This window comes from Chrysemys picta, chromosome 8 (assembly GCF_011386835.1).
Source record: "Chrysemys picta bellii isolate R12L10 chromosome 8, ASM1138683v2, whole genome shotgun sequence".
Taxonomy (NCBI): domain Eukaryota; kingdom Metazoa; phylum Chordata; order Testudines; family Emydidae; genus Chrysemys; species Chrysemys picta.
The window spans coordinates 29,937,341-29,953,866 of NC_088798.1; the positions used below are offsets into that span (position 1 = coordinate 29,937,341).

General features: G+C 38.8%; 1 protein-coding gene across 17 annotated transcripts in view; it reads right to left on the bottom strand.

The window, feature by feature from the left end:
* ODF2L (outer dense fiber of sperm tails 2 like) overlaps positions 1-16,526 on the bottom strand; it is a 45,299-nt gene that overhangs the window by 14,887 nt on the left and 13,886 nt on the right. For all 17 annotated transcript variants that reach the window (XM_042851318.2, XM_065554174.1, XM_042851320.2 and 14 more), the window contains 5 exons: positions 15,920-16,036; positions 10,039-10,224; positions 7,887-7,996; positions 6,205-6,340; positions 4,133-4,243 (listed from right to left, as the gene is read on the bottom strand). In XM_042851318.2, coding sequence (XP_042707252.2) covers positions 4,133-4,243; positions 6,205-6,340; positions 7,887-7,996; positions 10,039-10,224; positions 15,920-16,036 — 660 coding nt within the window. The remainder of the gene's footprint in view (positions 1-4,132; positions 4,244-6,204; positions 6,341-7,886; positions 7,997-10,038; positions 10,225-15,919; positions 16,037-16,526) is intronic.

Consider the following 16,526-nt stretch of genomic DNA (forward strand, 5'->3'; position numbering starts at 1 on the left):
TGAAGAGGACCCAGAAGCTCCTGCCGAAGTCAATGGACCACCACCTTTAAAACGACCAAATTGTACCCACTTTTTGTTAGATAGCAGTAACTGAATTTTTATTTCTCATGGGGATAAAAATATTCAACATTAATTTACCATAATTTAGATTTGGTGCGATGAGATCTTATTGCAGACTGGAAAATTCTGTCTGTGAAAAAAGTGCTGTACTGTTTAAAATGTTTGTAATAGATTTAACAGAAATACTACTTCAGTTAAAAAGAGCTTTTACACTGCAGAATACTTAAAGGTAAACCCATTCTTCTTACATGTGTTTCACAGGTTTTCCATGCCTCCAACTTCTGTTACTTATCAAAAATATATGTGCTTTAACAAGGAATTTCCCCCTTTGTATTCCAATCTCTCCTCTATCTCATCTTTGTAGTGAAATCAAAATTACATCAATCATTTCCACTGTAACAAATTCCTATGATAAAGAGCAAAATTATGGCTTCACTGCAACAGCAAGTAAGTGGAGAAGCTGGGCTGAGAGGGAGAAAGTTCTTTTTTTGAAACAAACGTAATCAAGAGACGCAGTGAGGAAACTAAGTTCTTGGCATCAGGAAATGATATTTGTATTGTTTTCTTTTTTCAAATTTGCTGCAGTGTGACAGACCCCGCTTCACAGCAAATATTTGAAAGGACAACTCTGAATATAAAACGCCAAATTAACTGGTAATATAATGGCTCATTTTCCACCATGGAGAACGAGCTGCAGCTGTTGTGTGGGGGCAGTTGATTGTCCAATCCCCTCCCTCTCAAAACAGTGGGTGTCAGCTAATGGCAGCCTATTTCTGAAGGTAGCCCAGCCATTAGTTTGGACCCTAATAACTACTTAAGGCTGGATGTGAGGAACTACCTCTTGTCTCTTACAGCAGGCTAAAAGTTTTATTGTAGCTCTTTGCTCCATAGGCTAGGCCCATTGGCAGGATTTAGAGTTTGTAATAAAACTGTTGCCTGGTCAGTAATTTCAAAATACGATGAGTCAGGGATGTCAATCAAGTGTGTCCTTACACTATCGCTGAATTCTATACAACATCTGATTCATCATGCTAAAATTTCCTCTCTGTAAACAAAGGCACATACTACAAAGGAATTGCTAAGGAACTTAAAACAGATTTGTAAAATTTGGCCTTTACTGGTATTTCCCTAGCACTGAAACAAAATATCCATATGCCGTATAAACAGACTGCCGTTGGTTTCATGGTGCATTTGTCCAAAAAATTTTCTTCAAGGTATTATCTGTTTTCTATAGCCAGGTACTTAGATACCATTGACTATGTTCCAAGGAGAAAGTCTGGGATACACACCTTAAATCACTCAAAACCACCTTCATTAAACAAGGACACTCCACCAGAGAAGTAGATCGCATCATGGAACAGGCCACCCAAATACCCTGAGAGAACCTGCTTCAATGCAGAAATACACCCCCCTCCGACAGCACACCCCTAGTTGTCACCCACCACCCCATACTGGAACCCATAAGGGGTATCATCAAACAACTATAATCCATACTCGATGGGGACCCTACACATGCTTATCACAACATGTGGTGTACCTCTTCCAGTACACTAAATGCCCCAGTAACAACTGTGTGGGTGAAACCAGACGATCACTACAATCTCAAATGAACTCACACAGGAAAATGATAAAAGACAAAAACACCATATCACCTGTGAATGAACACTATATCTGACCTATCAGTCCTCATCCTCAAAGGAAACCTGCACAACACCACTTTCAAAAGGAGAGCCTAGGAACTTAAATTCATAACTTTGCTAGACACTATAGCCTTGTCTTCACTACAAAGTTTTGTTGGCAAAAGCTGCATTTTGCCGACAAAACAGGGGAGGTGTACACACTATAGAGCTACTTTTGGCAGCAAAACACTGCTGTTTTGCCAACAAAATAAAACCACCTCGACGAGAGGCATAAAGCTTTTTGCGGCAAAGTTAAAGCGACAAAGCGTCAGGTCAGTGTAGACGCTGCTGTTTGTTTTGTCAACATAGCTGGCTTCCGCCAGTATCCTCCAATGTGTGCAGTGACCACTCTGCTCACTGTTTTGATCTCTCCTGCCCCTTTCAAAGCTCCAGGACAGCTGAACATGCTGCTCTGCTCTGTTCTGGGAACAAAGAGCAAATCATTAACTTGGAATGCTCCTGTTCTGTCCTGCACTAGAAACGCAGCAGCAGACAGACTGCTGCTGCAGGGAATGGAGTGGTGGGTGGGTGGGGACTGCTGTGCTGCTTTGACATTCCTTAACATGGAGAGCTCAGAGCCGCTCAGGATGCCACCCCCGGCAGCTGAGGAGGCTGTGGGAGAACTTGGAGGGAATCACAGAACCATAGGCAGGCAGGCAGGCAGAGCGGGCTGCTTCGGGAGAGACTGCTGTGCTGAGCAGGGCCAGGGGCAGACATGGAGGGGCATGTCCCTCTCCCCTGCCTCAGGATAGGTCGGTTGGCCTGCTGTCTCCTCCGCCCTGGACACACCACTCTCCTGTCTCTCCCCCCACCACTTCAGTTGAAAAGCATCTGATAATCTGCTAGGATGCCCATGGAAAGATGGGATTGAGAAACCTGCATCATGTGACACTGTACCTGCCCCATGAGGCATTGCAAACCCTTTCAAAAGCATCCTGTGGCCAGATGCACATTGGGATAGCTACCATAGTGGCCTCCTCTCTGAATCGATGCAACTACTGCTAGTGTGGATGCACTCTGTCAACAAAAGGCGCATAGTGTGGACATGCAACAGTGGTTTTAATTAAAGCAGCTTATCTCCGGGGGGAGGGATAGCTCAGTGGCTTGAGCATTAGCCTGCTAAACCCAGGGCTATGAGTTCAATCCTTGAGGGAGCCACTTAGGGATCTGGGGCAAAATCAGTACTTGGTCCTGCTAGTGAAGGCAGTGGGCTGGATTCAATGACTTTTCAGGGTCCTTCCAGTTCTGAGAGAGGTATATCTCCATTTTTTTAAATTATTATTTTATAACTTTTGCTGACAAAACTTTGTAGTGTAGACAAGGCCTAAGAATCATGATCTTACTAAAGACAACAATCTGTAACCCACTAACCCCCCCCCCCCACACACACTTTTTGTACTATGACTACAGGGATGCTAATAAGGCACTTCACCTTCAATGGTCCCTTAGAATATGTGCTAACTACTTATGCTAAACTGTTCAACCTCATATTTAGCTGTGACACTCTGAGGGCATGGCTACACTTGCAGATGTAGAGCACTGTGAGTTAAACCCGCCTTCGGAGAGCGCAGTAGGGAAAGCGCTGCAGTCTGTCCACACTGACAACTGCTTGCGCACTGGCGTGGCCTCATTTGCGGCACTTGCAGCGGCATTGGGAGCAGTGCATTATGGGCAGCTATCCTGGCATGCAAGTGACTGCAACGTGCTTTTCAAATGGGGGGGGAAGGGGGGAGATGGTGTGGTGTGTAACAGGGAGTGCGTTGTGTGTATGGGGGGGAGAGAGAGTGTCGGTTTTTGGGGGGCTAAGAGCATGTCAGCAGGCTGTGGAATGCTGTGCGTGAGGGGTGGGGGGGTCTGCTGCTGTCTGAACTTACACAGATAAGCAGAAGTCTGTCAGAAACGGAGCTTTCAAACAGCATATCCACATTCCTACAGTGAGTTCAAAACAATGACAAGAGTGGCCACTTGACTTAAGGGGATTATGGGACGTTTCCGGAGGCTGATCAGAGCGCAGTAATGCAACACCTCATCCAAACTGGCACCGCGGTGCTCCAGCGGGGGTGCAGCAAACGTTATTCCACTCGCCGAGGTGGAGTACCAGCAGCTCTGTAGCCGCGGAGTCAGAGCGCTCTACGTGTCTTGCCAGTGTGGACAGGTAGTGAGCTAGTGCACCCGGTGCTCCTTTATTGCGCTGTAACTCGCAAGTGTAGCCAAGCCCTCAATACCTTTCCCAGACCTGAGGAAGACTTCTATGTAGCTCAAAAACTTGTCTCTTTCACCAACCGAAGATATTACCTCATCCGCCTTGTCTCTCAAATAAGAGCTTCATCATTATCTCAAAACTGCATATAGACATAAAACTGATACTTAAGTCTTCCAGGTCCATTAGTCACCTGAGTTTTATACTGTTCAGCAAGGTTTTCCTGCTGCTTTACTTTTTCTTGCAGGTTTAAAAGTTCAGCTTCAGCCGAAACAGTGTTGTCTTCCAAAGCAGCAAGTAAAGCCTAGATTAAAATACACAGAAAATAAATACTTATTCTTGTTATAGGCAATACACTTTTTTTCTGATAGTGGAGAATTAAGAAATCAAAGCACCATCAGCACTATTATATGACTAGCAATTAAACTACTGGTATTTAACTGTACAGGATTACATTTTATTATTTTGCATGGTAAGTAACTGTGACAAACTAATTTAAATCTGTCAACTTCCATTCATATTTGATCCAGAGTAGAAATACTATACAAAAGATGTAAATCCTGTCATTTTAAAGACAGACTGAGTGTGAGTTAATCTAACTCTAGGGCAAACCAAGATTCAATCAGCTTGATTCTCTGGCTGGCTAAAATGCAGGCAAAATAAAAGAGGCATTTGACAGTCTTAGTTTTAAAAAAGAAAATTTTGGAATTATTTTCCAAGTTGGAAGGGCTGTTGGATGTTAAAGACTATAGGGGATAATAGTCACTATACAGAGAACAGAGACTATTACACTTCCCCCAGATAGTGGAATATATTGATCAAACAATATATTGTTGAATTGCCTATGTAACCTTGACTTGCATGTCTGATATGATGATGAATTCTGGAACATCTTTCTCTCCAAGCTAGGAGTGTGATTCCCAACTTGAGGAGAAATACTCGCACTAGTTCTGATCAAGCTACTATGCTAAAAACAGAATGTAGCTGTGGCAGCACAAGCAGTGGGACGGGTTAGCAGCCCTGAATATATGCCTGGGGTCTTGGATGGGAACGTACTTGTGGCAGCTAGGCCCTTCGCTGCTCATTGCTACACTCTAGTTTTATCATGGTCGCTTGATCAGAGCTAGCACGAGTATTTCTTCTTGAGCTGGGAATTACACACCCAAGCTCCAATTCCAAGTGTAGGCATACTGTGAAAGGCTAGAAGGACAAAAGGAAAAAGTACTTTCTAGACATGTTTAGGTTTTTTTAAACTTTTATTATAACTAAACGTAGACCAGATATTATGTATACTATTTATTTTATTCTGAGCTGACCTTCTCTCTCCACTCTTAATAAATCTTGTTTTTAATTGGATCTCTCGAGACTTACTGTTTGGGAATTTCACACAGAAAGTCAGATGCCATTTGAACTATGTTTGCAGCAATAAAATTACTTGAATGGTAAAGAAGCTTTCTTATTACAAACTGTATTATTTGCAGTATTTGTAGATCAGATGACATATGAACTACGCATCTTTTGATGTAATTAACAATTAAATAATAATTGTGACTATAATCTTTGGAGGAGTGGGATGAAAGGTGGCCACCCACAAGCCCCAGTGATTGATTTTTCAGTGTGTAAAGCTTTGGTTTGCAGGAAAAGGCCACAATGGAGATATCCCGGATCAAGAATATGAACCACAGAAAAAGAGTAGTAGGATAGGTAGGAGCAAAACCAGCAAAGAGAAGTCCTAGAGACTTTATCCAATTGTGCCAAGCAAGTTTGAAACCTCCCTAACTTAATTTGAAACTAGCTATTAAAAGTGAATTCAGTTCCCATGTTTGGAACATTAGTAAAATTTTGTTTCAAGTTAAAAGGGTAACTGTTAGTTAAGTAATCATATAGATAATGATAATGAAAAGGACAGAAGGTAGTGTGGTTAAGGTACAGGACTGGGAGATCAAAGACCTATTCCTAGCTCTGCCACAGATTTCCTGTGTTAACCTATCAATGTCTCATTTTCACCAACTTCAAAATGGGGATGATAATACTTACTTCACAGGGGTCTTGTGATGTTTAGTTCATTAATACCTATAAAGCTCTTTGGGGTCCTTGGATGGAAGGTACTGTATAAGTGCACAGTTTATTAAAGGAGGCCTCGAGATATTAAAAACGTATAGTAATAACAAAATTTGAATTAAATCTAGGTACTCTTTATTTTAAAATACATCAGGTATCCATGGTTATTCTCATACTGAACAATGAAATGATATAACAATCTACCTTTAATTTTGCATTGTCAAGACGAATATTTGCACTTTCTGAATTGATAGAATTAAGTTTTCCATGGATTTCTTCATTTGAATTTCTTCCACGATCTTGTATTTTTTTCATGTCCTCCAAAAGGTTTGTGATCTGTCTTTATTAAATAAATCAAGATCTTTTGCAGCAACTAGCATGTTGTACTTTTTAAAATTTAATTTGCATATTATGTTCCTCTAGCAGCTATTGAAAAGTTTGTGGTTTTTTTTTGTTTTTATTAAAGTAACTCCATATATTTACACACCCCAAATGAGCAACAACTGGAGAAGTTGGAAGTTCTTCAGCTTTTCCAATAAATGATGTAATAAGATTAAAGGATGTGAAATGGGGTTAGAACAATTGTAAATAAGCTGATTAGATGGAATGCACAGGCACTCTTCCAACGCAAATATCAGATTATATATATTTACAGTCTAAGACATTATGATACAGAATTTAAAAAGGGACTGCCAAATAAAAAGCTATCTTAAAACATTTTCTTACGTAGGTTAGGAATACTACCTTCAACTATTAAAAGTAAACCAATTCTACTTTACTTTTCACCATTTATACCAATTTACTTTTTGTACTACAGTCAAATTAGATAATGAAAATTGTCTAATCAGATTCACTTCTGTTCACAGACAGTTTAGCTTTCTGGTGCTCATTCACTGGCATAGTGCCATAGTTTTTGTTGCAATGTTTAATTCTAAGCAAAGAAACTTTCTCTTTGAAATAAAAAAAAATAAGAACGCTTTCCATGAAAATTTGGTTTTCTGAAACTCAAAAAACCAAAACCCGTAAACTTAATTTTGCCCTTATAAACATCTGAACATTCTTCTTTAAACAGCTATTTGACAAAACAAACATTCTGCATGAAACCCAACAAAAAAGTATAGGCAGCAGCCATTAGTCTTATTTTATGTATTTATGACAAACCTATTAGAAATATGAACTGTAGTTCAAACCATAAAAATATGTAAGGATACTTCTTACCATAAGCCAAGGAAAAAGGCATTTTTAGTTATTCAACCTTTTTCTATTATATATTTTAAGATTTTAGGGAGTTCTGTTTTGTCTGTGATTACAGACAAATGGCATACATGCATGCATTCGGGAGCAAATCCTACCCCCCCATCTCCATGTATGGAAGGCCCATTCTGTAGTGGAACTAACTGGTCCAATTCACTGCAGCAAAATTGTGAATAGAAAGCCAGGAGTCTATGCAGGGAGGTTCTTCTGTGCTGCTGTGGAGGCCAAGTTTGACAGTGGGGCTGGAGAGGAGAATCCTTGTTGTATCAGTTAGTACTCAGATCCTTCAGCTATTTTCCCCCTATGGGGTGTAACCCAAGTACAGGTTACAGCAGCTCATAGCCTGTAATTTCAGCCACTGCTGGCAGGTGAGAGGGTTCCCTGTGTCGAACACAGTAAGCCCCTGTAGTCAGGAATGATGTAGGAGTTACTCTTTAGTTATAATGGAAGTTGTGTGATCCAGTGGAGAGAAGGCGATAATGCTAAAATATGTTCCATAGTTGAAACATCTAATTCTGAGCACCATTTTCCAAGTTCTAAATTCTACCTGGAATTTTAAATAGTAAAAACATGTACATGAAATTAATATTATTTCTTATTGATTTGCAAAAAGCTTCAACAGTTTAACTTACTTCTTCAGAGTTTCAAATTGAACCTCTAACCGAGTCTTTTCTTCTACAGCCTTCTCATGATGATTTTTCCAGACACTGGAAGCTGAAAGTACTTCCGACAATTTGACTTCCTGGAGAATATACAAAATATAGATCATGTAACATAAGAACTGCTTTTCAATTTTGCACAGTTCCTAAACACAAAAGATATTTTAACTTAAAGCAGCCTTAAATCACACCTCGCTAGTATAAAATAACGTAAACTTAAGCTTGCAATCTCAAGGAGAGAAATTAAAATAATTTAAATATATTAAATAAGCTTGAACTACAGAATTATGAGTCCCTAGAACTGAATCACAATTAAGCATTCATGTGTTTTCAAGCTGCAGACTACAGCAAGACTTCAAAATTTGAGGTAAAATGATTTCTTAAAATAAATATATTCAACTGTACTAATCTGAGACATAAGAATGACATTTTAAAAAAAGAGATCAAAATAAATGCCAGAATAAAATTGAGTCATAATAGCAAAATGTTGTGAAAAAGAAACAATAGCTAACTAAGAGAGTTTCAAACACAAAAGAAGAAAGATTGGATTTTGTGGTTTATTTCATGGCAGTTAAGTTGAGCTTTTCAAAGCGGTGAAGAGTTAGCCACACGTTTCATTAAAATTAACTGCTTTGAAAACCTTCACCTTAAACCTCACAATAGGAAAATAAAGAGAAAGCACTATGACAACACAAAAAAACTGAAATTGAAGTTAGACAAATGGCAATTAAATTAATTAAATTAATTAATTAATTAAAATGTCCAGTACAACTGATTGTCATCATGAGAAAAACAAGTTGCATCGTATGGTCTGAAGGTAAATTAAGCCCACAAAGAAGAAACAAAGCAAATTTAATTAGATCCTGATACAATACATTTGCGTAGTCATTCTATGTCTACAATGGTATAACATGCTATGAAATGTTATGATGAAAGTATATTCCCACCTATTGGGAAGTGCAATGAAAGGAGACCAAGTTTTAAATGTACTCTAATGGGCCAACTGATTCCATTCAGAATTGTAAGCCACCAACTCCAGAAAGATCACTCAAAAAAGTTCTGATTCTCCTGGCCTTCTGAAATTTCTTAACATTGGTGAAAAAAATGCTGAGGCAGCAAGAGGCCCTCAACAAGGTCTGAGCAACAGCTGAATGAGAGGGTTCTAACTTCATTTTCAAAGCTCTATAAAATTCAGAGCATACAGCTTACAATGAGAAATTTGAGCATCTACAAGACATGCTGCCTGCTGGATCCATTTTAAAAAAAGACAATGGCTGAGTACTAAGACATCAAGATCCCCATCCTGCAATCTGATCTGTGGGTACATCTACACTACAGGGGGGAGTCGATTTAAGATACGCAAATTCAGCTACGTGAATAGCGTAGCTGAATTAGACGTATCGCAGCCGACTTACCCCGCTGTGAGGACGGCGGCAAAATCGACTTCTGCGGCTTTCTGTCGACAGCGCTTACTCCCACCTCCGCTGGTGGAGTAAGAGCGTCGATTCGGGGATCGATTGTTGCGTCCCGACGGGACGCGATAAATCGATCCCCGAGAGGTCGATTTCTACCTGCCGATTCAGGCGGGTAGGGTAGACCTAGCCTGTGTGAGTGGACACTTGTGCCCATTAACTTCAATGTCTATCCACACAGCTCAAACTGCAGGATCGGAGCCCACCTATGAATGTAAGGGAACAAGCTTCTCAATGATATTTAGGGATTAATGTGCATGACTCCTAGTAGCATTAACTGGCATATACCATACTGAAAGGAGACCAGACCCCGTAGAGCAAAATTACAAAGTGTACAACCACATGGTCCAAGTCATTCACTAAACTGACTTTTTAATCTTGTAAACAAAATAAAGACTAGATGATCATGATGGTCCCTTCTGACCTTAAAGTTCATGCATCTTATCTAGCAATTGCTTTTGGATCACTGATTTTAAATTACCCTTTTCTAAAGTGGAACAAATTAAAATGTACCAATCCAGAGTACAGTATGCTCAGTTGGTCATTACTGTTCTCCAACGATGAGGCAATCTTAATGTTTGATTGCACTTATTATTTTAAACAATACTTGATTATTTTAAAAAACACTTGATTATATCAACACAGCCACTTACCCTCTTTCTAATTTTGGAAGTTAGTTTTTCAATGGATGCTTCAAAACATTCAGCTCTTTGTTTCTGGGCTCTGGTTGCTTTTTTCAGAGCTTTCTTCTTTTGCTCATTTGTTTCCTTTACAGCTAAAATTTGGTGCTTGTGTTTTCCAATTTGAAGCTTCCACTCAGTTATTTTCTTTTCCAGAGTCTGCAGAATAATTAAGCAAAATGAATATGTTCTGAACATTATGGGGCAGATTTTGAGTCACAGTAACATAACCATGCAGGGGAGAAAGATTTCCACCTCACCTGCATTAGGCTTCCTGCATCCCAAATACATGCACAAGGGTGAGAGCAGAAGCTGTGCACCCAGTATTTCCACCCACTGAGTAGTGAGAAATGGGGATGGAGGGATAGATGAGGAGGAGGGTGCATAAGTCAGAGGGTAGGGAAGAAGCCAAATGGTGGGGAAAAGCCATGGGGATGGGGGCACAGCAGAATGGGAAGAGGATAGAAATCAGTGAGTAGATTGTGGGGGGCAGCAGCAGATGGGGACAAGGGCAGACTGGGGTCACAGGGGCAGCAGAGTCTACAACTACTAGAAAATACTCCCCTCCAGAACCTGGAATAGAACTCAAGAGTCCTAAATCGCTACATTCTTCTGTTGTCAGCAAATAGATCTGAAGACCACTGAAAAAGTGTGTTTTTCCATCCTCCTCTAGTGGCTGGCCCACACAGAATATAACCACCTACTATTGCTATCAGTTACTACATTAGCTCAAGTGGTACCAGTATGTGCTCTGGATGTAAGCGTCTAAAACCTGCTGATAACCCAACCAGGAGATCAATATGACTCCACAGGACAGAAACTCTGTTTTTCCAGTTTGTTTTTGAAAAAATTAGGAAATTACATTTAACCAAATACATTAAAAGGACATTAAGGCTGCATAGTCACACACTCAAAAGTTAGGAAACGCCAACACTGCCTTATGTGTATGCATTATAGTACAGTCTTTAATTATATGATCGCATGCTATTTTTTCCACAGGACCTCTGCCTCATTCAGCATTGAGTGGTCTGGATGCACCTGCTCTGGGGATGAATCAGGGCTGTGTAGCGAATAAGACAATTACACCTCTACCCTGATATAACGTGACCCGATATAACACGAATTCGGATATAACGTGGTAAAGCAGCGCTCTGGGGGGGGCGGGGCTGAGCGCTCTGGCGGATCAAAGTAAGTTCAATATAACGCGGTTTCACCTATAACGCGGTAAGAATTTTTGGCTCCTGAGGACAGCGTTATATCGGGGTAGAGGTGTATCTACAGCACCCCTGCATCATTTGTTGCGGAAGTTAGAAGTACACAGTGAATGAGGCAGAAGATTGCAAGAAGAGAAAGGATGGTCTCAACGTTGAGTCAGATGAATGTTGCCCTGGAGAACTGGATTCTCTTCCTGCCTTGGCTACAGAGTTCCTATGCAAGGCTGGGCAAGTTACTTGAACTAGATTTTTCATGGGTGTTACTATCATGATATTTATGTTTGTTCCCCTATATAGCATTTTTTATTTAAATAAGGATGCTAAAGGCAAACCACATCAAAGACGTTAAAACGAGGTACAGTGACATTTGGTGAAGAAAGCAATCAGATGTATCCTTAAAGACTGCTTTAAAGAGGGCCCAAACACAGAGGGTCTTTAGGATGGTCATCGATGGCATCAACAAGCTACCAGCATGCAACTGTTTCTTGATGGACAGTCTTAAATCCACATTGATATCATCAACGATTTTTCCACCGTGCAATAAAGTAGTAAACATGTCAGCTACATATACCAGTCTATATAAAATACTTTCAGGTCATCTTAAAATAGTTTAAAGGCAGACATGACTAAATGTAACATAAATTAAAAACAGGTATAGTGCCTTCTCATTCAAGTCTGGGCCGTGACCCTTCCTAAAGTGTGTTCCAGACACATACATAGCTAGAATGACATGAAATTTACTTGGTAGTCAAAAGGGGAAAAAAGGAACAATGCTACTTCTTGATGTAAGTGTGAAATGAAGCAGTTTATATTTGACTTTGATATTTATAACTGTGACTTGGGAGGTAATATCTTCAATGAATGAAGCAAATTTAGGAGAATATAGAATATTTTTATTTGTCAGTCTGTTGCTTATACACTGGTAAACGATATTACCTCACCTACCTTGTAGCTTATATTAACAGTTAAAGAAATACATAGGGAATACAATTGTAATTCTTTTATATCACCACAAGATGTCACTATCACACTATGACTGACAGTCCTGTGTAGCATGCAGCTCCATCCTTTACAAAGGCTTAGGCTTAGGTAAATTTAAACTTGGAACTCATTTCATAATGAGCAGAAAACATTCAAGCTGTCCGAAGGCTTTGTCAGGGTATCAGCTGACTTCAGTGGGATATGGACACTTAATTACCTTAGACTCCTTTGAAAACCTTCAGTGTACTTTCACTGAATCTTTATGCAAAGATCAGCTTATTCCTTGAAATATACCATTTAATAAAATGCGCTAGGAGAATTCTAATAATGACACTGTGCAGAAGTACAAAAAGCAATATCCTTCAGAACAAAACATGAAATGTGTATACTTAATTTCATGTTCTGGAGTAAAAGTGTTAGAGGAGAAAATAAGTAATCTTCCAAACCTGGAAAAAAAAAAATCTACCTTACTTTTAATTTCCAAATGTTGACTTCTTAATGGCAAATACCATATATATATTAGGGCTGTCAAGTGATTAAAAAAAATAATCGTGATTAATCGCCCAATTAAAAAATACCATTTAAATATTTTTGGATGTTTTCTACATTTTCAATTACAACACAGAATACAAAGTGTACAGTGCTCACTTTATATTTATTTTTGATTACAAATACTTGCACTGTAAAAAACAAAGGAAATAGTATTTTTCAATTAACCTAACAAGTACTGTAATGCAATCTCTTTATCATGAAAGTTACAAATGTAGAATTATGTACAAAAAATATCTGCATTCAAAAATAAAGCAATGTGAAACTTTAGAGCCTACAAGTCCACTCAGTCCTACTTCTAGTTCAACCAATCACTCAGACAAACAAGTTAGATTACAATTTGCAGGAGATAATGCTGCCAGGAGATAATGCATGTCCTCTGGAATGGTGGCCGAAGCATGAAGCGGTATACAAATGTTTAGCATATCTGGCACATAAATACCTTGCACCACCAGCTACAAAAATGCCATGCGAACGCCTGTTCTCACTTTCAGGTGACATTGTAAATAAGAAGCAGGCAGCATTATCTCCTGTAAACGTGAACAAGCTTATTTGTCTTAGCGATTGGCTGAACAAGAAGTAGGACTGAGTGGACTTGTAGGCTCTAAAGTTTTAAATTGTTTTGTTTTTGAGTGCAGTTATGTAACCAAAAAACCCTACATTTGTCAGTTACACTTTCACGATAAAGAGATTGCATTACAGTACTTGTATGAGGTGAACTGAAAAATACTATTTCTTTTGTTTATCATGTTTACAATGCAAATATTTGTAATAAAAAATACTATAAAGTGAGCACTGTACACTTTGCATTGTGTTGTAACAGAAATCAATATATTGTAAAATGTAGAAAAACATCCAACAATATTTAATACATTTCAATTGGTATTCTATCGTTTAACAGTGCAATTAATCACGATTAATTTTTTGAGTTAATTGTGTGAGTTAACTGTGATTAATTGACAGCCCTAATACACACACACACACACACACACACACACACACAATGTTAGTATTTGGCATTGCTCTGAAACCTCCACGGTGATATTGTTTTAAAATCACTTTCATTCCTATTTTCCAAAGTGTAAAAATACATCATTATAAAGGTTTATATGCACTATTAGAACGTCATATCCACCAAGAAACAGGTATAATCACTGTTAGAATTAATTAATTCCTATAATTAACTTATCAATTGAGTTTATCTTTGTAGTTGAGTAAGATTCTAGTAAGTCTAAACACAAAAAACCTGCATATTTGTCTGTATGGTATTTATAAGGAGATCATTAATATCCCAAACATCAGAGTCCTAGGTCAAATCCAAGCCTTATTACTAATCTAGGCAAGTTACTTTTGCAATATCACATATCATGGCTATCAACTCCTACTGTTCTACGAGGGCTTTGAGAGTGACCAAAAGACCCAAATTACGCATGTAAAATGATTTCAACTGATTTTTCTGACTTGTTCAGCTAATACACATACAATGCTTAGCTTAACTACAAACCTCAGCTTTCCTCAGATTATATAAAATCTCTCCTTCCCCTTTAAAATTATATTGCAAACTTGTATTAATTTCCCTAGTTTCTTTAATTGTGCTTAAAAGATTGAATATCTGGCTAGTTACAACTGATTTGGAGCAACCACGAATAATTACTTAGCGATTCAGTTAAAATGAAATGAAAATGATATGCTGCTCTATCCTTCTCCAGTAAGAAATTCTATTTTAGGAATTTTTAATTAACTATACAAATCAACTGGCCAAACCTTCCCCTCTGCATATGATGTGAGATGACAGAGCACCTATGCAAGCTGTCACAGACCATGAATTGTAGAAGTGGCCTCTCCACTGGTGCTCCATTGCCAGTGGGGTAGGATTCCATGCTACTTTGCCCTGGAAAAGAACCCTGCACAAAGCCCATTTACTCGGCTGCTTTGTTTGGGCTCCGTTAGCCATAATTCTGTATGCAGAGAACAATACTATATGTAGTAGACAAAGAAGCTAATTTCAGTTATGTTATCTAGTATGTAGATGAATGAATTGAACTGGTAAAGAACCAGCAGGCATGACAGCCAGGCCTATAGACAGCACAGACCATAAAAAGAGCCAAACAAAATTAGCTCATCTTTAATAAGGGAGAATAAAGTACGGCTAACACAGGGTTTTAGTGAATGTCATTGTCATTATTTAGTGTACAAGCAAGAATGAGTTTAAATAAAAAAACAAGCTTGGCGGTTATATTTTCAGCAGTAGCAGTCCTGATTGAAGTTTGGCCTATTGAAAGTGTGTGCAGCAGAGACCATTATCACAATATTGTTCAGTAAGAGTGAACAGCCTTTTTATTATTATTATTCTAAGCTGGAGAAAGTGAACAGAGGCTTATATTCATATAAAAGATTTTTTTTTATTGTGTGTATGAGATAACAAGCAATTGACCAACAAATTGATGGTAAGGTATCAGGTAAATTCAAGAAGATAAAAGGTAATAGGGATAGTCCACTTTTAAGACAACTCACCTGCTCAATCTTAAATTTCACCTTCCTTGCAAATTTCAAATACTTATAGAGAATCTGTGGCTAGTCTGTCTCCTCCCTTGCAGCTACCTGATCACACCCTTGCAGTCTTTCAACACTGATAACTCCTGTCAACTTTCTCTGTTTGTTAACACTGAATTATGCATCCCTTTATTAGGCCTTGATCCTGCAAACATTTCCATACATGTTTACTTTAAACATGTGAATAGTTGCATTCTCTTCAGTGGGACTCCTTATATGCACATGTGTAAGTGTTTGCAGGATAAAGGCGTTACTTTGGATACTTTATACATCATTCTATGAGTGTCTATAGTGTAAGCTCTGAACATTCGTAAAATTCATTTGTAACTAAGAACATTGTCCAAATGGCTCTCAAGAAATATCTATTTCCATTATTTTTACTGGTTTGGGGTTTTCTATTCTAATTTGTCTATACCAGGGATTTAATTTAATAATAGCAAGTGACATTTTAAGATTTGACTAACAACTTCTAATTAAAAATGGCCCTCTGGCCCTAATATACTTCTATTAATTTACCAATGAACTAAAAGTAAACCCAAAGGAAAAATATTTGTAACCTGTATTTTTGCTTTCAACTGATCATTCTCAGCCTCCTTTTTTTGAATCTGGCATTGCAGGTGGGCTTGTACAGCTTCTACTGACTTTGATAGGTGATCTGCTTTTAGTGCATTTGCCTATGCAAAAGATATGAACACAAATCTTTTAATTTATACAGATATGCCATAAGAAGATTTCTCTATTTTTTTGGTATAATTGATTTCTAACGTATGGTAGTATACACATTCTGTGAGTCATGCACAGACACAATGTAATTATGAAATAGATTGTAAACCCGGACTCAAGCATAATGCCCTCAACCGAAGCACTGCCAAGAGCTGTTTTACCCCTTTTATTGAGTATAGTCAGTGCTTTTCCTCCCACCCTCACTTTGCATGGAACCACCTCCCTTGTCTGGTACAGAAGGTAAAAGGAACCTTTATTTATACATTTTGGTGAGGTTAGCACTGTCTAGAGCACTAGCCTTCAGAGGGCGATGAACTCAAAGAGCACAAGCAGAGTGACTGTGGGAGGGGGCTCCGGGCTGGGACAAGAGAGTGGGGTGCGGGAGGGGAAGCAGGGTGTAGTCTCTGGGACGGAGTTTGGGTGTGGGAGGGGGCTCAGAGC